Source organism: Procambarus clarkii, chromosome 39, assembly GCF_040958095.1.
Source record: "Procambarus clarkii isolate CNS0578487 chromosome 39, FALCON_Pclarkii_2.0, whole genome shotgun sequence".
NCBI classification, from domain to species: domain Eukaryota; kingdom Metazoa; phylum Arthropoda; class Malacostraca; order Decapoda; family Cambaridae; genus Procambarus; species Procambarus clarkii.
The window spans coordinates 8,952,980-8,975,755 of NC_091188.1; the positions used below are offsets into that span (position 1 = coordinate 8,952,980).

At 42.3% G+C, this 22,776-nt stretch overlaps 1 protein-coding gene across 10 annotated transcripts in view; it reads left to right on the plus strand.

The window, feature by feature from the left end:
• Epac (Exchange protein directly activated by cAMP) overlaps window positions 1-22,776 on the plus strand; it is a 165,032-nt gene that overhangs the window by 132,013 nt on the left and 10,243 nt on the right. For 8 of the 10 annotated variants that reach the window (XR_011230936.1, XM_045745796.2, XM_045745794.2 and 5 more), the window contains 7 exons: window positions 2,802-2,948; window positions 7,970-8,070; window positions 8,301-8,426; window positions 16,573-16,751; window positions 17,799-17,903; window positions 20,233-20,357; window positions 21,401-21,520. Coding sequence is in view for 7 of the 10 variants with exons in the window: in XM_045745796.2 (XP_045601752.2) it covers window positions 2,802-2,948; window positions 7,970-8,070; window positions 8,301-8,426; window positions 16,573-16,751; window positions 17,799-17,903; window positions 20,233-20,357; window positions 21,401-21,520 (903 nt within the window). In the remaining 3 variants the exon portion in view is untranslated. Of the gene's footprint in view, window positions 1-2,801; window positions 2,949-7,969; window positions 8,071-8,300; window positions 8,427-16,572; window positions 16,752-17,798; window positions 17,904-20,232; window positions 20,371-21,400; window positions 21,521-22,776 lie in introns of all 10 variants that reach the window. The other 2 variants (XR_006773139.2, XR_006773138.2) reach the window with 1 other exon arrangement.

The window sequence follows — 22,776 nt, forward strand, 5'->3', positions numbered from 1 at the left end:
CCCACAACGCGATGATGACCACCACCCACAACGCGATGATGACCACCACCACACATGAAAATATAAAAAGTGACAAAGTTTCTGTTCGTGTTAATTAGTGCTCTATATTCCACTTCCATTACCACCAAATTCATTGAAATTCTCCCGGGGTAGACCTAGAATAATCTTAAACCATCTTTGTATTTGTTTTTTTTTTCTAGTGCAGTATTGCAACGAGTCTAGACATTGCTCCGTAATGTGCTTGCTAGTGAGCCTCAGTAACAGGCACAGTAACAGAAACATCAGTACTGTTCCATGCTGTGCTTACTGCTCTAGCTGTTCAGTGTCACGCATCTTGTTGGAAACTCTTAAGTAAATTTTTAGTTGCTATTCCATTTAGATATTTTATTTGCACTTTATAGCGCACGTACATGTTGTGTCCTGAGCATCTGTTATCTATTGCCTGCCCCCAAATTTCCTGTCCGGCACTTGTGCCTAAACCCTTTTATAATGCTTTATTTAATATTGTCTTCTCTTACCACCCCCTTATATATTGTAATTGTTTATTTTGTTTAATCTTTATTACAAAAAAAAAGTTGCATATAAGATACAAAGTTGACTATCACACGTTGTCGAGTTCCTCCAGCTCCTCAGATGGCGGGCAGGAACCCTGAATGCAGTGTGCATTTCCCATCAGTATCGCCACGCTGAGGCGCTGGAAAAGGAAGCGCTTGGATCTCTTATTTCAATAGTCCAGACCCTAGTTTCTTAAAAAAAAAAAAAAAAAAAAAAAAAAAAAAACTGACACCCCAGGCGCCAAGTGTCTCGGAAGCAATGAAGACAAAACTGAAGGATTGATCCAGTTCTCTGTACTTACCTTACGGGACTTGGCTGAGTTTTTGTTTTTCTTTCATTTGGCTCTTAAAATGAACTTAATATCATGAAAACCACTCGAGTCTTATGTGATCTGGTCGAGTCGTCTCTATTCATACATTGGTAACATTTCACGAGAATGTTAATACTGGTAAGGGCTATCTACATTGCTTTACATTTTCCTATCTCCTCTAGTCTGATTGGTAGCATCGCGTGGTCTCAAACACAGTCATCCAAGTGCCATTCTAAATATTTATTTTAGGAGGTTGTCTTATTCCCTCAGATTCGGATTGTGGCAATTGGGTGCACACTTTAAATGTGTATTAATTAACCTAGTCATACATTTAACCTAGGTTAAATGTATGTTAATCTAGGTACCTGTTGTGAACAAGTACAGAGCATCGTGAACATTCAAATCGAATATTCGCTTATCAGTCCTCTTCAAGTAATTTAATTTCTCCTCCTCCTCCCCTGGCTTTGTCACCCATCATTGCTCTAAGTGTGCTGTCAGCAGGTAAAATGGTTGAGGCTTCGGATAAAATGTATCTTGCTGCATGCAGTTACTTCACACTTGGAAGGATTAATGACGAGATCCAGAGTCTCTCATTAGGTATGTTCCTGCTGTTGATCTGATAGCAAGAACTCGTGTGTATACCTGCCATGGTGCCATCATATAGGAACCAGATGTTCAGCTTGGTAGTCGGTCAACTTGTGGTCTCTTGAACAGCTGTACAGGGGCCAAGGGGTTTTCCTGTTGGACTCATTCTGCTGGATTCATTTCATTCTCACCAAACAAGTTTCGAAACTTTGCTGTACCCTGCTGACACAAGGGGGGATGAAGGCTTCGGAATTGTTCCTTAAAATATTTCATAGCTCTTACTGTTTTATATATATCAGAATGTCTTTCCGAGGTTGGAGGCCAGATGCTTGTAGCCTCGTCCAATTATTTCGACTCTCTTCCATACTCCTCTGCCTCCAGCGACAGATAGATGGATGGAGACAGACACAGACACACAGTGTGACAGATACAGAGAGAAAGGATGTGTTGTCAGACATTGTGATTCTGCATGCTCTCATTTATTATCGTTATTTCTCGGCATTTTTCTTGGGTTTGTTTTTGGTGGAATGATGCCGGGTCGACTCGCTCAAGAAGTCTACGGGCACAGCCAGATATCCCAGCTACTGTGTGTGTGTGTGTGTGTGTGTGTGTGTAAATTTGAATGTCTGTGCAATGCTTGAGGCCAGACACATGCGCCACTTCACCGCATTTTGAACAGAAATTGCTGTTGGGTATTGGCACACACAGGTGCATAACATTAATCAAATGAAAATATTATGGCATGGTGCCATGTGAACGTGGCAAGTCTTAGGCTGCCATGACCTTGAAAACGTTATAACAAATCTTGCTTCTTAGTGAAACATTAGCCACTGATGTAGGTAAAATTTACAAATTAATTCTACCTAGCATACATTGCCCGTAATATACAAATATCTATAAATGTTGATGACATCACCCTCCCACTGCCTCACCCTCCATGCTTACCACTCCACTGACATCCCTCAATGTACATCTACTCACTCTCACGATCATGTGCTCCAAACCTGTATCTCTGGCATGTGAGAGAAAGAGATATAAAAGATGAGAGAGGGAGGGAGGAGAGGTGACTGACATAGATTGACATAGACATTGACATATACTGACTGACTGCTACACACACACACTAAGCAGATACAGATAAAGTGGGTGGGAGGGAGAGAGAAAGGGCGCACGCCACAGAAAGACAGAGACATAAACAAATAGAAAAGCAGTGAGTGACAATAATGCACAGAAAGACAGAGAAACAGATAGACAGAGAGAGAGAGAGAATGTTCTTCTGATGGGAATGAAGTTGGAAAAATAATCCTCTAAAGTTTATTACTAATTTATGTATCTTCCTCTCCCATGGCAGTCATCTTCCGGGTGTACTGCGCCGACCACACCTACTGCACCCTCAGGTTCTCCCTCCAGACGACTAGCGACGTCATCAAGAGGTCCGCCGCCGACAAGCTGGGTATTCGTCAGGAGAACCTGCTGCTGGTGGAACTGAAGTCGACTGGTGCGTGGGGGGTACTTTGCGTATTGATAGCCTAGTGTATTTTATCCTGCAGGGAGGTAGAGCTAAGAGGACCGGTGATTATACAGTCACCTGCCGCATGCAACACACTAGTGATCAGAGGAGGCTATCAACATTAGAGACCATATTCCTTTCTTGTTGTTGAAGATTCGCTACTTGGAACAAAAAGTTCCAAGCAACACGGGCTATGGTGAGCCTGTAGGCCATATTCCTTCGAGAACTGACACTAGTAAACAGCATTCAAATAAACTCAACATCGAGCATACAATAGTTTGATGGGCCTCCTTTCATGTAGAGACACGATAAGACCCTGTAGACAACTATTAGCTTTAGTAAGGCAGCAATTGCTCCTCCCCCCCCCCCCCCCCGCCTTATTCTTTGGCACTGTCTACAACTAAGGATTTCCAAATGTGGTTTGTTTTTGTTTGCCTCATGTTTTTGTCATGTAAGGATTACAGCCCCGCTCCTGTGTCAGGTATGTCCACTAAGGACTCACCATAGCCCGTGCTACTTGCTACTTTTGTTCAGAGTAGCTGAATCTAAAACAACAACAATGTCGTGTAAGCTTAGTCAGTGTCCCTAATGTCAAGTGTGTGTACCTAAAACTGTCCATTGCCGACGAAACGTCGAAGAAATCAAATGGAAAAGTTTAAGTGATTTAGTGTTTCTTCACTCTCTAGAATGTAGTGGGTAGAAGGTATTTACATAGACAGGAAATATATAAGAAAATGAGCAATTGTAACTATGCTGTTCTCTACCTCGGCACCCTGCTGTTCTCTACCTCGGCACCCTGCTGTTCTCTACCTCGGCACCCTGCTGTTCTCTACCTCGGCACCCTGCTGTTCTCTACCACGGCACACTGCTGTCTTCCTCCCGCCTGCGTCTCGTCACCCAGACCACTACACAGTGGGTCAAGGTGTAGGGGGGTTGTTGCTGCCTTTGAGGCCGTAAGCAGAGATGCTGAGGCGGTGGCTCTGAGATCACTCTAAGCAGTCACATGTGCAGCTCGGCACTTCATATGTATGCAGATATACATATAGGTGGCATTTGTTGGTGTTTTCCCTCTAGCCACGTCTCCTATGCAATGTTTGCATCCCTTGTCTAGTTGAATATATCTTGAAGTATTATAATTAGATTTATGATTGTTCCTACCAATTTACGCCGTGTGATCCCAGTTAAAAAAATATAGGGATTGATTTATGAGGAGAAATACTTAGAATTAGTACTGCACTAAAGTAAAAATTACTGTATGCAAAATTAATACTACTAAAAGTCCCTAGCTTGGGTTGTAAATCCTACTCCTCTTGTCCTAGTGACACTGGGCTGTAGGGGGCAGGTATTATAGACTGTGGGTTGGTTGGTGTTGTCGTCGTTGATCCTTCTCTATGGACAACCCAACCCACAACTCGGTAGAGTGCTTATACTAGGAGATCACCCTTGGCGCTTCTGGCTCTTGGAGAGGGGCTCAACGTCACACGTTTAGGGGATGCGGCTCCAACACTTAGCCTCGTTGCCACGTGCACACACCCACTCGAGCCGCTGTGACTCCCCACTCTCTCCTTATGAGATATGATCTCCTCAATCCCCTATGACTTACTAGTATTACCTCCTACCCTGTCCACAGCAGTGGTTCTTGGCTCTTTCTCTCTTTCTCTCTCCTTCTTTATTACCTCCTGGGAAGCCTCACTAGGACAAGGGCAAACACCAGCAAATTGTGATACATTTACTGGACAAAGCACATACACAATACATACACACATATAATAATAATGAATCCTATACTCTATAATATTACAATCAGGTTGCACTCCAACACCATCAGAACTCTGTCATCAGCTTATCAAGTGATATCCTATCTCATGGTTCACAACCTGATAATATCAACATCCTCAAGTTGATCAAGTCTACATACACTGTTGCACCATCAGCAAGATAATATATATATAGAAAATCAGCATTTGAATGCAATCACATATATCAGTATAAATGTTCATTGATACACAACAATGATCAATCGATCACTGTCAGTCCTGGAACGCATACATCTGTAGGTAATCCAGCCTACGACTGTAACTCTAAACTTCAGCGTAAAACACTCCTTGACATAAGAATACCAACAGTCACTCACCTCTCACTGCGTCTTGCACACTAATGACAACCAAACACTATCAACTCCCTATAAGTAATCCACCAGAACTTCCCCTTCCACCTCTGGAAGTTCACTACCCTGATATCTTCAGGTTCTTCCGGGCTTCACTACCAGGATCCTCTGCAGCTCCCCCAGGCTGCTACCATGAAGTTTCCTTGAGCAACTATGGTGCTCTACTACTTCTGCTAGGTTCCTCCACAGCTCTCTTGGCTGCTACACCATGAAGTTTCCTCGAGCAACTATGGTGCTTCTCCACCTCTACAGAAGCACGTGACACTCCTCTTCACTGCTTCTTCTCCTCACAGCTCGAGGTCCTCTGCTCCACTATCTTGGAGTCTCATCAGCTACTTCATCTGCTGGCTTCGAAGTTCTCAGCAACTTCTTCCCCAAAGACAAACCTGCAACCCATCGACACTCCAATAAAATGTTCCCCTTTAACACAAACAAAAAATATTCACACAATATGTTTGCCTCAAACCTCTATCTGTTCTCTACATACAGTGAGAGTGGACTCCCCCGTTTTGGGCGGGTCCATACTCCACCTCGCCTGGCGGCGGTCCTCACTCGCTGGGAGGGTCTTCCTCCATCCGGAGCCGGGCTCCCTCAGTCGTCCGTCAGAGCTCAGAGGGGATGGACGTCGCTCCGTGCTCCTCCCTCTTCACTCTCCTATTTCAGGCTTTCTGCCTTATTAAAACATGTCTAACTTATAAAATAAACATCGCTACTGTCGCTGGGCACACGACCAACTACAAGCAATCACTATGAACTGGCGTATATCGTGCTTACCACAGATTAACTGATCGAGGGCGCTTTTCCTCTGACGGCGTCTGGTCAGGGCGCTCCACACAGCCCACGAAAATGCCTCTGAGTAGCTTATTATACTCTGCTCGTCGACCAGGACTTGATACCACAACGTTCCCAGCTCGGTTCCACAGCTGGTACGTCTACACACTTCTCTTCTCTTCGAGATATATCACTAGGGGTTCCCTTCTGACGGGAGCTCACGGAGCGCAGCTTTCCACTGCGATGTCTGGCACTCAAGTGAGGTAAAGGTCCTCCGGAAGCGAGCCTCACGCCTCCAGCAAAATGTCCACATCTCCTAGCCAGTCATTTATCTGTTTTCTTCTTCATTGCCCATAATCTCAAACTGTTATACATATCCAAGCAACTATTTTACATATGGGTTATTACCTTAATATTTGCTAGACCTTCTAATCAGGTCAGGCTTGATGAATAACTCTCAAGGAGGGAGACTCGTTTCTTCTGCAGGCTGAGATCATAACAGCAGGTGGGACTCAAAGGGTGAGTAGAGTTGTTGATTGGAGATCTACATCCACCTGCAGACATCTCAACATATCAGCTTGTATTTAAAAAAAGGGTGAAATTAAATAACTCAGTTCTGTGACTGAACACTGGTTCAGCTCTAGATCAAGGATCTGAACAATATACAAAGTCTAGCTTAGCACTTATTATTATTGTTTTATTATTATTATTATTATTACAACAGCCCATAATCACTAATAAACACAACAATTTGTATTGTAGAGGTATGATAAATATGCAATTATGCAATCAAATGATCATAATGTGGTCCAAGTTCTGGTATCTAGGTATAAGAAATTATATTCAATATGATATCATTAATTTATCATACAAGTTTAACTAAGTTAGCAATTGTTAACTTGATGTATAAGATCAATTATATATATACAGAGATATTCAAATTTATATTAAAAGATTGTCAGACATTTAATAAATTCAAGCTTGTGTGTCAAAATTCAAGTAAAAGTTGCTGAAAGATTAAATCCAAACTCACTGAAATGTAGGGATTTGCCCCACGGTGTAACGATTAACAATTTATATAGACATATTAAGGTTATATTATGATGCATGCAATTGGCAAATCAACACACTACAAATAACACTCAAAACTTATCCAAAAATTGAGGACCGGAGCCTCATCCAACTAGTTGCCGGACGGTATGATCTCTCTTGAGGAGACAGGCGCTATATTTTTATGTCACAGCTTTGCTGTTGGCGATTCTGGTAGCTTTGCTAGTTGATTATATCCTTAGTAGCTTTGCTGTAGGATAGCATTAAGATGATTGTGTGGTGGTGGAGGTGGCATCACTGACATGTGCCACTCTACACTCTTATTTAGATAAACATATTAGGAATTTTCCCAATATATATATATATAGTCTAGGAACTACCCCCAGTATCTAAAGAGCTATGACTGGTGATATAAGATTAGTTTGTGTGGTGTACATCCTATATTAAAGGTCTTTGACACTAACACGTGCTTCCACTGTTTATAAACAAACGGTCTCGCCTCAGGCCATGCTCAGGACGCTTGATCTCCGAGCAGGCCCCTCCCTCCTGGTCTGGCAGGGAGACCTATAATATTGATTATTTTTATTGTCTAGACAGATTGAGATAAAATGTGATTATAACATAATTAGATATAGGATTTAAAGATTATAAGTAGTACTTAATAGTACCATTGATTCTTATTAAGGATTTAATTTAATCCTCACTGGAAATCGATTGATTTTCCAATTGATTTTTAATTAATAGGTTCTTTTAGAACCTTCTAGATCCTTGATAAATCATGCACGATGTCATGTAGGCACATATGGGCCCAATGACGTACGTGATCATTGTAGTATTGTCATGTAGGATCTAGTTGATGTAGGATATAATGAATCTGATTTGATTCTGATATAGAAGTATAGAAATAATGCATTTGTTAGATAATAATATTAATAAAGTGGGTAAAGATTCTCACAACCCCGCCCCCCCCCTGACACGCCGCGTGACACCTGTGCCGCCCTCACGAGTTCTTACCCTACAGGGGAGGTGGTGCCCCTCCGGGAAAAAGAGGTTTGCCCTCCCACTGGTCTCAGCCTCAACGGGCGTCTCTTCATCTCCAACAAGGACCACCTCGACGCCCTGGTAGGTGTACACAGGACCTGTCTTACACGGGATTTGAGAGAAGCTTTGAGGTGTATATTTTAGGTAGACTGTATTATCTCTAAGGTGCAGGTGGTCCATACGTGTACATAATGGTGCCATGTGTGGTGCTGTTATTGTTGCATTACTTGGTCGCTTTTCTCTCCCGCCGCCACCACCCTGCTGCGCCTCCACCACCACCCTGCTGCCCCTCCTCCACCACCACCCTCCAGATGCCACTTCCTGAGCAGGAGGGTCCGTCGGAAGGGACGATCAACCAGCTGGAGATGTACAGCACGCGAGAGCTGGCCTACCATGTCACTCTCCACGACTGGGACCTCTTCAGCGCCATTCACGAGGTACAGCTTCCAGGACCCGACATGCTGGTGTGGGCTAATTTCCTAGCAGGCAGTAATGTGCTTTTTATTTTACTTATTTAATTACTGATTTACTTTATATTTATTATTTATTGGATTTGATATTATTACTTCAAAGTTGACTATTTTAATATTTATACTGTTGGGTGTTTTACCTGAACACATGTAGGGGGGTTTATATAGTCTATTCTACATATGGTGGATATTGATAGTCTACAATTATGTTCTACACTTTAAAGGGTTAATATTACTGTTAAGGGATTAATTAAGTGATTTAGGCCTCAGCTGTATGGTTGAGAGAGAGCTGGTCCCTAAACATCAGACTTTGGTATGCCACGTGTGGTCCAGGTCCTGGGCCACCTAATGGCGGGTGTTAGTCTTTGTTAAGGCAAGGCTGGCGTCTGTTTAGCTTCTTGCAGGTGGCCTGCTCAACTGATGTCTCATGGATCACAAGCTTACCTGCCAACAAATTGTACTGTAACAATTGCACAAAAACATGTAAAGTACAGGTATGACACATGAAATGAAGAGGTGTAATATAATAATGAGGCTTACACTTGGTTTGGGCTTTGCCCTCTATATAACTGAGATGAACTATTTAAATTATCAGGTCTTCTAATTTGTGTAATATATATATATATATATATATATATATATATATATATATATATATATATATATATGCAGAATAACCACATATGAAAAATAGAAAATATTTTATAATATTGTATTCCATCCCTTGTAATGAGTGTGCATGTGTTTACATCGGCCAGACTGGTAAATCTCTTTCCTCGCGTTTAAAACAGCATTCATATGCTATTCGTACAGCCCAGCAATCTAGTGCATTGTATTTACATTCCAGTTTATGTAATCATTCTATCGACTTCACAGGGGCAAAATGTATTGTTAAAAGTAAGGATTTTGTTGAACGAAACGTGATCGAGTCTGCTCTGATCAAACATTGTAACAACAGCCTTAATGTGAGCCCCGGTATGTACAAGTTGGATCCCTATTTAAGCCTCAATATAGCACGTCAAAACAATATAGCAATCATTTAAACACGTATGGCACTTGGAGATATTAAAAGGAGCTGCCTTGTATGGGCCAATAGGCCTTCTGCAGTTACCTTCTTTCTTATAATTCCTTTCCTCCACTTATTTTTGGTGGTCAGGTGATCTGCCCAGGCGGATATAAAGGTCTGATCAGCAAACTTATCTTCATTCTACTTTGCTCTGATGAAGGCGAATTAGCCGAAAACGCGTTAAGCATTTTCTATTTTTCATATGTGGTTATTCTGCATACTTGGATCAGTGTTTTTGTGATCATTGTTGCATATATATATATATATATATATATATATATATATATATATATATATATATATATATATATATATATATATATATATATATATATATATATATAGATAAACCGGAAATAAAGGTACTTTCGTTGTTAGTGAGATCACTATGGCAGTTTCACGGTTGGTCGACTTCTAATTTTGAGTCTTTGACGTGATGGGTGTCGCAAAAATCCCCACGAGGAGCCCTCTTCTTCTACTTGATAGTAGGTGCAGTTTGCATGAAGGGCATATCTTCCCGATGACTGCGCCAGGACGGATGTTAGGAGTCGCACGTATGTGGAGAATGATAAGGGTCAAGAGTTGTGAGGAGCCGTAGACAGAGGAGCGGCGACGAAAACAGAGGTAGACGGGAGAGGGAGACAGGCCGCACCAGAGGGCGGCACGTTGTGTCCATGACGTAGACTATTATTTACCAGGGAACTCCCACATCGGAAAGCGCAAGCAGTACGCTTCCCACAGCAGTATGTGGGCAGAGGACGCCCGGCCGCCAGGCAGCGCCATCGGCGGAGGCATCTTATCCGGCACCCCATAAACAAACTCCTTCACCCGCGGCACCCAGATAGTGGAAGAGCACCAGGGGACCGGAAGCACCCGGGCATCCCGAGAAAAGCCCAACACCCGACCCGCACGGGTCATGACCTAGGCAGTCTGGACTAGGCTCCCCCCAGACCGGGGCAACCGCAGGGGGACACAGGCATGGCATTGTCCCCGCCACTGAGCACAGGAGCCAAGGCCCCTTAACACACACCCTCCTTCAGCACCATGACGAGGTCCCGATCACCAGGGGGCAACCCCCCCACCGCGGGGATCCAACAGCAAGAGGCGCATGGGGAGCCCAACTCGGAGCCCCTCACAGCCTCGCCACCGACGCTGCGGGACCCCGGAGCATCATACCACCCCCCCCCCACCTCCTCCCAAGGCACACCACGAAAGGGGGAGACACTCCGAGCCCACCGCGACTGCTTCGAGACAAGTTGCACCACAACACTCCTACCAGGCCCCTCCGCAGGCATAGCCATCACCGCATCCATACCGTCCACACCCACACCGTCCGAAGAATCCACAGAGGCCACATCGCTCACACTGCCGACGTCATCTAGAGAAAATAGCCTCGGAACACCGGCGTGCACGTTTCTGCAAAGGGATGGAAGCATCAGAACAACAGTCGTCGAGACACATAGGCATGGCAGGCACCTTCCCCCGGCCGAAGCACCCCCTCCAAAACAGAAGAACCCGCGGCCCCAGGAGCCAGGATTACATCCATGGGTGGGAGCGGAGGACCTCCACAGGGACATCCTCCACTATACGCAGCGCAGGCGATGGCCTGACACACACCGGCTCAACAACCCCAAGGGCGACGGCAGTTACCAGACGGGTCGCACAAGCCGTAGAACCGGCTGCAACAGGCGGAGCAGCAGACAGGCAATCAGGTGCCTCAGGCACAGTACCCATACCGTCCTCAGAACTGTCCGAATGCAACAGGGGGTGAAAAATATTCTGCACAAAAAATATGCATCCTACCAGTTGCTCCCACGTCGCACGCAGAAGCCAGATGACCCTCGTGACCACACCTATAACAGGTGTGCAGTTGCCCCCGATACAGGCAGCGGAGCGTGTAACACAACATGGACACCGACGACAGGACACTACACTTCAGCGACATCGTCAGGGTGCGGGAGCCATCAAGCATACCAGCACAGTGCCCGGCAAGGACCTTGTTCCAACGAGCACTTAACACAGTCCCAAACCGTTCAAAACAGGAGGTAAAAGATCGTCCTGAAATTCGAAGGGGGCACCATGCACCGCCATATATGTCAAGGCGACACTAAGATTCACCACTTAAACAGAACCAGTTGTATCAGGGAGAGGGTAAACACGCTCCTCCCACCGCTCGAGAAACGGTTGAAAGGCAGCCTGGTGGTGAAATTTGACCACAGCACGGTTGCCCTGCTGGACGCCCACTAATTCCGACAGCTGCACATGGAGCACGTCCACCAGGGCAACACTAACCAACAGATGGTCCACCGGCACCATGCCAGACCAGCCGACAATGTCCTCTTCACAGGAGGCCGAGAAGTCCCCATGGCAAATTCAAACGTCACCCTGTCAGTGGCAAACCACCACCAGGCAGGGCAACCAGCAATCATCCAACGTAAACACTAGCCAGGCGCGGAGAGACCTCAGGAGCGTCCGACCCGGCCGGTGGTTGCCAACCGACTCTTGGAGCCTTCTCTCGTTTTGTTTACAATCTGCCTGGGGCCAGTTGCTTACCCGCAGCGGCATCTCCCAAAATTATGGTTCTATTTGTGTCTATTACTTGACAGTGGGAGGGAATCCATAAGTTTATGGTATATTTCTTCAAATTCATGCATAGAAAACACCTTTCTATTAATTCTAATGCTTAAACTGTTGTTCTAAAGATACGAGATGTGGCTTAAATGTTTGTTACGACGTGTCGTCACAGAATCTCCCATTATTTTTTCTTTCACTAACTAATGTAATTAGTATAACCAGGTTTGCTGGCTATATTGGGTGCTAGTAAGGTTAGTATTTGAGTATGTTAGTGTGTTGTGTGGCGTATTTCCGACACCTGGTTCTTGCGAGCTGCACTTGCTTCTCTTCCCATCTGTTTGATAACCATGTCCTGATCCAGTTTGAGAGATCTCCTCCAACACTTTCTCCTGTCTAAGTTTCAATAATGGGGTTATTGTAACGGGGAAACGACATTTCGGTCCGTCTTTGGACCATTTTCAGTTGTGGATTGGGTATCTCAGGACTTCTTGCTTTACAATTAATATCTTGTATGAAACATGTCCCCTTCCCCCCTAACGTGGGCCCACTGAGCAGAGATAGCCCGCGCCACTGTGGCGAGACAGGAAGCAGAAGGGCTCCGCAGCCAACCCGTCTTCACTTCTGTGGCCATAATATCCAGGATTGGTGTTGATTCGACGTTGAATTTACGTTGCTTTGGCGTTGAATGGACGTAGCTTTTGGATATTGTGCCCCGAGCGTAATAGGTCGCGCTTTTTCCGTTAACGTAAGGAACGTTACCAACGGCTCTCAAATATCTGTTTTCTGGACCTCGGATTCGATATGTTGGGTGGGTACAATTAGGTTCATACGTTAGGGGTAAAAGGTTGGATTGTTTAAGACGTGACAAATCAAGAGATGGTCATGCGAGATGCCTTCCAGACCAGCGACCCAGAGATTTTGGGGCATCAACGTCACAATATTTACATATTCAGGCACAAAAACTTTATTCTTGTCAACTTGTACACATCACAACAATGACTGAAATAAACAGGTGTACAGCAATTTACATCGAGCATATTTTTTACATAAAGTGGGTAACATTTAGCTTATAATTTGAAAAATGTGTTGTATTGGAAAAGCATTATATATTTTTTTCAATTCATTGTGTCGGGGGACAGGAAGCCAGAGAGTAGTCATACACGGTAGACTTATATCGAGATAAGCCGAATTATAGTGACCTCGCCCAGGATGCAACTCCACAACAAGGTGACTAACACCTGAGTACCTACTTACTGCTAGGTGAACAGAACCATTAGGCGAAAGGAAATGTCCAACCATTTCTGTCCCGCCCGGGATTCGAATCCAGAATTCTCGATTGTTCGACGAGAACGAACTGGGAATGAACTGTACTAGCGGGACCATCTCAATAGTTAGTCTTGTATGTATTAGAACAGTAAGAGAGACATTGACACATAGTACGCAATAAGAATAAAGAAAAGAAAATATAAAGAACTAGTATAAAAAAAATTATACCACGAAGGTTACCCAGCAGCAACGATCTTTGCTTGGTTACCCCCCCCCTCGGAGTTTCTAAATTTCCTTCAAGGAGTAGTTTGCTTAGCGGCGCCCCTGTTCTCTGATGGAGTGTCCTCGGTGACTGGGTTCATCCGCAGACTTCCGTCGCCTCGGAGGGAGAACCAGAGTCCTGGGTCTCCTGAGTAGGGAAGGGGCAGGTGTCCGAGGCCTGGCAAGCTTTATGAAGCTTAGGAGGCATTAGATTAGTTTTTTAAAAGTTGTTCAGTGTCGACCAATATTTTTTTTACTAGTTGTATATGAAAAGGGCTGCAATTGTTCAAAGTTTCAGTACTGCAGCCTAAATAGAAAGGGAGATTTAATTTTTTTTCAACGAATATTACACATTTTCAAGTGAGTTTAACCTTTCATCATTCTATGACACTTTTCTGGCACATTAGCATATAATAAAGGATCTATAGGAAAGGATTTTCCACAACATCTTTAGTTTTCCTAATACAAATAGTCAAAGCTCCCCCCAAAAATTATGCAAATATATCATGTTTATTGCTATTATAAAATCAATAAATGAAAGGAAAAAAACGCTACCTACAGATTTTAGAGACATAAACTTTATAAGGTGTAATTTTCTTGTAAATTGAATAAAAATGAAAGAGTACAAACTCGTTTGTTATGTAACGGGGGGTGGGGGAAATAGCTCTATCTTGTCCATTATTCCACCCCCCAGTTAAAAAACGAGGCCGGGGGAAACAGCTCTCTCTAGTCCGTTATCCCGTCCCCAGTTAGCTAACTATTCTAGAGCACCTCCAGAGTTCCTAAGGCAACCTCTCTGGTTCAACACCTTGTAACCTAGGTATTTGACTACCTAGGTGCTAAGACTACAAGGCGCCGTAACTGGATCAGCTACCCGAAACTCTAGAGAGAACTCTAGAATACAGAATCATTGCCACAAACGTATAAGAGAAAACGAAAGGAAAGAAATGAATAGTGAAGTAATTAGTGAGGGCTTGGGGGTGAGAGGGAGAGAGGTGGGAGGAGCGAGGAGGGTCATTAGTTGAAAGTGAGAGTTTAGAGAGGGGGTGGAGGGAGAGGTGTAGATAGGTAGAAGTAGAAGAGTAGATAGTAGAAGTAGAAGAGTAGATAGTAGAAGACGAAATGCTGCCACCATCCATTCATGATCATTACATACAAGACAAGGAATGGAACTTGCCTGTATCAAAATATTCTCAAAAGATGTTATCATGAGTTCATTATTAGTATGTTCCCTCTGTACCATGTATCATTCTCCAAACATGTACTCATTAAATCATGAAACCAGTAATCACAGAGGCTTTCTCACCTCAACTCAAAATCTCTAGGGAACAAAGTTAAACACAATTTAAATAATAAATTCATAATTATATTTCCCATGAAGTATCATCATTTAGCAATTCAATTAAAATGTTCCAGTTTAATATTTAAAGTGAGTCATCCTCCAAGAATCTGAGAACCCTACAACTTGACTGCCCCTGATCATCACACAACACTTGTAAAACACGACCAAGTCACCTTAATGTTCACTCACCGAGGACTGAGTCTAAGTTGAATAGAGAGGGGGGGGGTCTGTAGTTGACAGAGACTCCCGCCCTGCCGGCCGACAGCCTCCCTGGTAGGGCTGTCTTCTCTGCTTCTGCTGACTCCCGTTCTGTCTGTTAATGCTCTATGCTGGATAGCTCTCCGAGTTTATATTGGGGAACCTAGTAACTAACTCCGCCCACAAGTAGATAGCCTCCGGCACTACCAAGCCACTCCTTAAACGTCGGCATGTTTGAAGGCTACCCGGCTCCAATTATACGCTTAGCGGAAGCAAGGTGAAATTATCATGATCTGACCTCAGGTCACTTGGGGTCATTAACGGTTAGAGGTGTGAGATCTCAGGCAGACAACTGGCGCCTCTCAGATCCTTGTCTGTGACTTGTGTACTCTATATATATTTTAAATAAACTAACCCAAACACTTTTACAGTGTTACAGTTACTTGAAAAATAAATAATTAAAAATTAAAGTCTAATGTGTTGCCATCTATGGCTGAGGTTGACATTAACCAATTTCCTTCAAAATTGGCACCCTTACAGATAGGCTTACGTGCAGTCAGGTGTATAAGTTTCATGCAAATTGTCCGATAAACAAATATGAAAAATAAAATTGAAAAAAAAAAATAAAAAAAATAATTATAATTTTTTTTAATGTTATTGTGATAGCTGAGAGTCATAGATATGATTTCAGTTGACACGTGTTAGATAATCGTTTTTGACCATTTTGGAAAATTTTTGATACATAATTCCGCGGTCGCCTGTCCCTCAATAGAATTCTTGGTGACTCGGATACTTTTGATATCGTTCGCCTTATGCGTTTTTGTTCTCGTATTGGCATCCTTGGTGATATTTAGCGCCCTCTGATTACCCCGCACATTTGTTGGTGCTACATAGCCTTCTCGGCTTGGTGCCTTCTTTTGATAATTACTTACTTGCTTGATACATAATTCAATATTTTTTTCTCCCTATTTATGCTACGATGCTGAGACTTAGACCAGATGAAACACTTTTTATATACAACTCGTAAAAAAAGTTTGGTTGAAATCGAAGCAGTTTTCACTTATTGCATATCTGGATCTAAGGCCCCCTTAGCTGGACCAATTAAGCGTGTTATCACATTCAACGCTTCATTACTTAACCATTTTAACCATGCGAATTATTAATTAATCTTTTTTTTCGAGACGAGTTCGATGGACATTTGTGATTATTATTTCAAGTAATTTCTCCTAGACCTGAAATATATATAAAATATGGGATGGGAAACTGTCAAATACAAGTTTACAAAAGTCCTATACTGCCGTATACTTTTACGAACAGATATATATTTCCTTCCTGCCCAATTCCATATCTTTCTAAAAGTAATAACTACAACTAATAATACGTTTTGTGACTGGTGTGGTGGACAGTACGAGTTCCTGTACCAGGTGTTTGGGCGGGACCACTTTGGCCAGGTCATGTGTAATCTGGACGTGTTCCTGCGCCGCTTCAACGAGATCCAGTACTGGGTGGTGACGGAGATCTGCCTCGCCAACACCCTCTCCAAGCGAGCCCAACTCCTCAGGAAGTTCATCAAGCTCGCTGCATAGTACGTGAGCTCAATTTGTTTAACTGGCATAAAGTGGATTTAACTTTTGAAGCTAATTTTAACTGGCGTTTTTTTCTGGATTAAGCTTAATTGCTTTTAACTCATTCCAAATAGTGTTTAAGTGACTTTTATTGGTGTTAACTGGTTTTGAACAGGTTTTAACTGACTTTGAACTGGTTTTAACTATCTTTGACTGGTTTTAAGTTATCTGGTTTAAGTTGTCTCAAACTGACTTTTAACGCGTATATTTTAATATATTTAGTTTCATTACTCCTCCCTATTCTTCGTCTACCTAAATAAATTGTCGCATATAAGAATACAATGAGTTGTAGGAATTTATTTATCCTTCAGCTTGATTTTGTGTGTTAAGGATTTGTTTGGTGTTAACATTTTCAGTGTTTAGTGAGGTTTTCGGCAGGTAGCCTCGTGCTTCCTTGGGGTCCAGCCTTGATACCCTTGTTGAGCGGTTGGTAAAGTCCCTTCAGTGTTCACGACTTGACCACAAAGTCCAGTTCAAGTTCACCATTACACGTGACCCCTGACAATTACTCTCAAACACCACTAACTAGTTCCTTATTTGAACAGTACACTAATTAGTCCAATATACCAGTACACACCTGCATAATGATCATCTTTCACTGATACGACAGTTCTACAGACTTCGTCAGCATTAGTTAGCATAACTGCTGTAGACTGTATCTCAGCATCAGTTGCCATGACTAATGTAGATCTGTATCACATCCCAATGTTATAAGAGGTACGCCGATCAAATCAAAAACATTCATAAATGGTTGTACATTTATAACTATATAAAATTTCCTGCATTATTACATAAAGAAAGTCAAATTAATAACACGTAAATATTATAATTATATATCGTATAATCTAGATTTATATTTAGAAGCTTTGTAAAAGGTTTATACTTCTACAGCTCTCGTCATGAATTGCAATGCTTATTAATCACCCAACATGCAACTAAGCCCCTGCTGTGACAATGTGATTGAAACATACAATACTATCTCTGACAGAGAATTCCTTATATTTCAGCTGTAAAGAACACCAGAACTTGAACGCTTTCTTCGCTATTGTCATTGGTCTTAGCAACGTGGCCATCTCTCGACTCTCACAGACCTGGGAGCGTCTGTCTTCAAGGTCAGATGAGTGCAAAGGCCTTTTCTTGGGACCACTGTTAGATTTTTTTACGTGAAATTTGGATTTATAGAGATTATATACAAGTGTGACACACACAGGCTGGCATAAACGTGCGAGCCATTAATTACTAAACTCTTTTTGACCCGACCAGGATCACTGGTGTACTGTACCCACTACACCAGAGGCGATCATTGGTGTTGCGGGTACAGTACCCTGTACATGTGGGGGTGATTCTGAGCGGCTGGGGTTAGAATTCTGGGTCTAGATTCACGAAGCAGTTACGCAAACACTTACGAACTTGTACATCTTTTCTCAATCTTTGGCGACTTTGTTTACAATTATTAAACAGTTAATGAGCTCCGAAGCACCAGGAAGCTGTTTATAACAATAACAACAGTTGAATGGGAAGTTTTCATGCTTGTAAACTGTTTAATAAATGTAACCAAAGCCGTCAAAGATTGAGGAAAGATGTACACGTTCCTAAGTGCTTGCGTAAGTGCTTTCGTGAATCTGGCCGCTGGTCTAGTCAAAAGAGCTCTTAGTAATTAATGTCTCGCGCGTTCTTGCATCCTTTGTCACACATGTATATAATCTCCATCAATCCAAATGTATCTGGCCAATTACCCAACATAGTTTCGTGAGGCTATTTCCTCGCGTCTATCCCCTAACCTCGAACAGACATTCACTCTTATTAATGTAGATATTATTCTTCGATAGATAGTGCCATTTTCAGTTTAATGTTAATGTTCGTCTGTTGTGTAAATTAATTCAAATGTGTCATTAGAGTTCCATGACTAGCTGATATTCTACCAATTTTAATTCTGCTGTAATTTGTTTATTGATACTTTAATTAAATTCCCCAAACTTTGTTAAGAAAAGTTAAAGGGCAAATTAAAAATATATAATGAATTTGTTAGTGAAATCTTTTATCAAATTACTTCTTGCTTTTTATGTATATTTTGATGTATGCATGTTTGATGTAAGATTTATTGGTGTTTGTCTGACGTATGTAATATTTAGTCTGTGTACTCACCTAGTTGTCCTTGCAGGGATTGAGCTGCGGCTCTTTGGTCCCGCCACTCAACCGTCAATCTAGTAGTATACAAGCCCAGTCCCTGAGCTTCTCGAGCTCTGTCATATCTACATTTGAAATTGTGTATGGAGTCAGCCTCCACCACATCACTTCCTAGTGCATTCTATTTACTAACTACTCTGACACTGAAAAAGTTCTTTCTAATGTCTCTGTGGTTCATTTGGTTACTCGGCTTCCACCTGTGTGCCCTTGTGCGTGTACCACCCTTGTTAAATAATCCATCCTTGTCTATCCTGTCAATTCCCCGGAAAATTGTGTATTTAGTGATCATGTCTCCCAGAGTTCTTCTGTCTTCCAGCGACGTGAGGTGCAGTTCGCGTAAACTTTCCTCGTAACTTGTGCCTCTAGTTCTGGGACTAGTCTAGTGGCATACCTCTGAACTTTCTCCAGCTTCGTCTTGTGCTTGACAAGGTATGGATTCCATGCTGGGGCCGCATACGCCAGGATTAGTCTTACATACTTGGTATACAAGGTTCTGAATGATTCCTTACATAGGCTTCTGAAGGCAGTTCTGATGTTAGCCGGCCTAGTATACCCAGATGTTATTCTTTTGAAGTGCTCTTCAGGAGACAGAATTGGTGTGATACCAACTCCTAGATCTTTCTCTGTCCGTTTCATGAAGGACTTCATCTCCCATTCGGTATTCTGCGTACGGCCTCCTATTCCCTCCGCCTAGTTTAATTACCTTGCATTTACTTGTGTTGAACTTTAGTAGCCATTTTGGGGGGGGACATTTCTTCAGTTTGTCTCGGTCATCTTGTAGCCTCATGCTATCTTCCTTGGTCTTGTTCCTCCTCAAAATTTTTGCATCATCTGCAAACATTGAGAGGAACGAGCCTGTACCCTCTGGAAGATTATTTACAAATATCAGAAACAGTATAGGTCCAAGAACTGAACCCTGCGGGATTCCATTGGTGACGCCTCACCACTCTGACCTCACCCCTCACTGACTCTGTCTTCTGTTGCTTAGGTACTCCCTTATCCAATGGAGTACCTTCCCTTTCACTCCTGCCTGCATCTCCAGCGTGTACACTAGTCTCCTATGGGGTTCTGTGCCTACAAGGCTTTCTTGTGTATGTAAAATCTGATTTATATGTGCGAGATGTATGTAAAATCTGATGTGTGTGTGTACAAGTCAGATATGCTCCCATACCTAACGCTTCTCACACTTCACCTTTGGAAGACGCACCCTACACTACTCTGTGAGGAGAGTTGACGACTCCTTCTCACACACAGGTTCCGCAAGATGTACACAGAGTTCGAGATGCTGATCGACCCCTCCAAGAACCACCGGGCCTACAGGATCTACGTCTCCAAGCTCCACGCTCCCATCCTCCCCTTCACGCCTCTCCTCATGAAGGGTAAAAGCAACATGTAATAACAATTTCCTTCTTCTCATTTTTCCCGTTTTATTTTTACCTTTTCTCCTTGATTTTGCTGCTGTTTGTGTTCGATTGTTTAGCCTTTCTCGTGACATGTTTGTGGTGTGCTTAATCTTGTGTGTGTTTTATTCACAACATTTTATTATTCTAACAGACAGCGTCCAGTGGCTGCTGGTTTCTGATGAGATTATTTACGTGTTTAGTATTAACTGTTGCCTGTGGATGAAGATTATATATGTATCTAGACGGACTAAAGTTAACTTGAAATATTCAGGACATTCAAATTTTGTTTTATAAATTTAGGGTTCCTAATAAAGTTAGATTGGACATCTTTTATCATCCATTTCAGCATACTTGATTAAGCTTTGTTATCAGAGGAACCGATATAATATAATATAATATAATATAATATAATATAATATAATATAATATAAAGTTAATGTTTTAAGTTCAAGAGAAATTAGATATTCATTTATCCTACTTTGAGCCCCAATAGTTGTATGAAATATATAGAGCACAAGAGTTAGTGTTACATTAAAGTATTTGGAATGCTGAAAGCTTAGACTATATCATATAAATGGAATATGGCAACAAAATTCCTCAGAAAAGTAGAGACATACACAGGATTTATGTGATATGGTCTGGGATTAACGTAGTTATCAGGAGTGAACAGGTAATCCTGCATTACAACTCTCAGTAGTGCAAGGTTTAATAAAATCATGCCTGTGTCGGAATATAGAAGACAGGCTGAAAACTGCAATATAATTCCCGTTGTCGGGGAACTGGAAGCCTGAAATTCATTGGTCACCCGGGGCCTATCACTAGCCTTCATTAGGATGCAACTCACACTAATGGCCTCTATTTTTAAACCGGTTACGTTATTTCCTCCTTGCATATTGCTTACAGATTAAAATCCCAAGTGGATAGTAGCGTAGTGCTGTTCCTCCATGATAAAAGAACAGATAATCCTTTATCCTCTTGGATGTGTGGATATTGGCCATAACTCCTGCATTTTCCCTCAGACATGACCTTCACACACGAGGGGAACCGCACCCTCACAGACGGTCTGGTCAACTTTGAGAAGATGCACATGTTGGCGCAAACACTTCGAACTATTCGATATTGTCGATCCAGACCGCTTGGTGAGTCTCTAATAAAATTCTTCGTATAACGTAATACAAAATTAACTCTAAATTTTTCCTTGATGTTTCTCTGTTTTTTTTCACACTTTTTTTCCAATTTACTATTTAGTTCAATGCTTGTTTATAAAATGTGATTCCTTGGACGATATATATATATATTTTTCAATTATGTTATGCTTACCTTGGTTTGGTTTACCTGTTGGCTAGTCTCTGGCAATTGAATGCAGGGCTTAGGTGATTTGGGAGTCTTACCCACACCACAATCTTAATGATGACATTTTTCCAATTGTTCTGAACTCTATCATTGTCCTAGTTGTAATGGTCGTGGTAACGCAAGGTTGTTTCAGAAGGTAGCGCTAAATTACCTCCAGCGTTAGGCTGCCTTAATCAAACTTGAAATTTTTGCCTCTGAATCACATTGGAACCCTTGAAAAAATCTGGATTCATGCTATCTGAAGTGTTCAGTGGCTTCCGGTCCCGGCATCTCAAATTTGTATTGTTTTCGATCTCTTCGCTTTGTAAGAACGATGGTTTCTTTCTATTCTGCTGTTGGTTGGTTGGTTAAATTTAGGGAGCCATCATTCTGCAGGATACTACCATTGAATGCAATGAAATTCCTCTTTCTGGTAGGGCTTCGTTCACTCCGACTTCACCCCTCCCCCCCTACCAGGTGCATCAGTTCATGGTCTTTCAGGTCCAAACTGAGACCGAGATGACATGGAAGCTAGAAGCTCCCGATGGTGCAGTTGCCTGTTGGTGGCCAGACGTAACTAATATATATATATATATATATATATATATATATATATATATATATATATATATATATATATATATATATATATATATATATATATATATATATATATAATATAATATGGATCTGGTAGCTGAGTGGACTCGTAATCATAAGGCCCGGGTTCAATTCCTGGACCAGGCAGAAACAAATGGGCAAAGTTTCTTTCACCCTAATGCCCCTGTTACCTAGCAATAAATAGGAACCTGGGAGTTGGACATCTGTTACGGGCTGCTTCCTGGGTCTGGGTGTGTGTGTGTGTGTGTGTGTGTGTGTGTGTGTGTGTGTGAAAAAATTAGTAGTTAATAACAGTTGATTGACAGTTGAGAGGCGGGCCGAAAGAGCAGAGCTCAACCCCCGCAAACACAATTAGGTGAATACAACTTGATGAATACTCACAAGAGTTCTTACATTCTTGTACAGCCACCAGCAAGCATAGGGTTCCCGGCAAGTCCTTAAT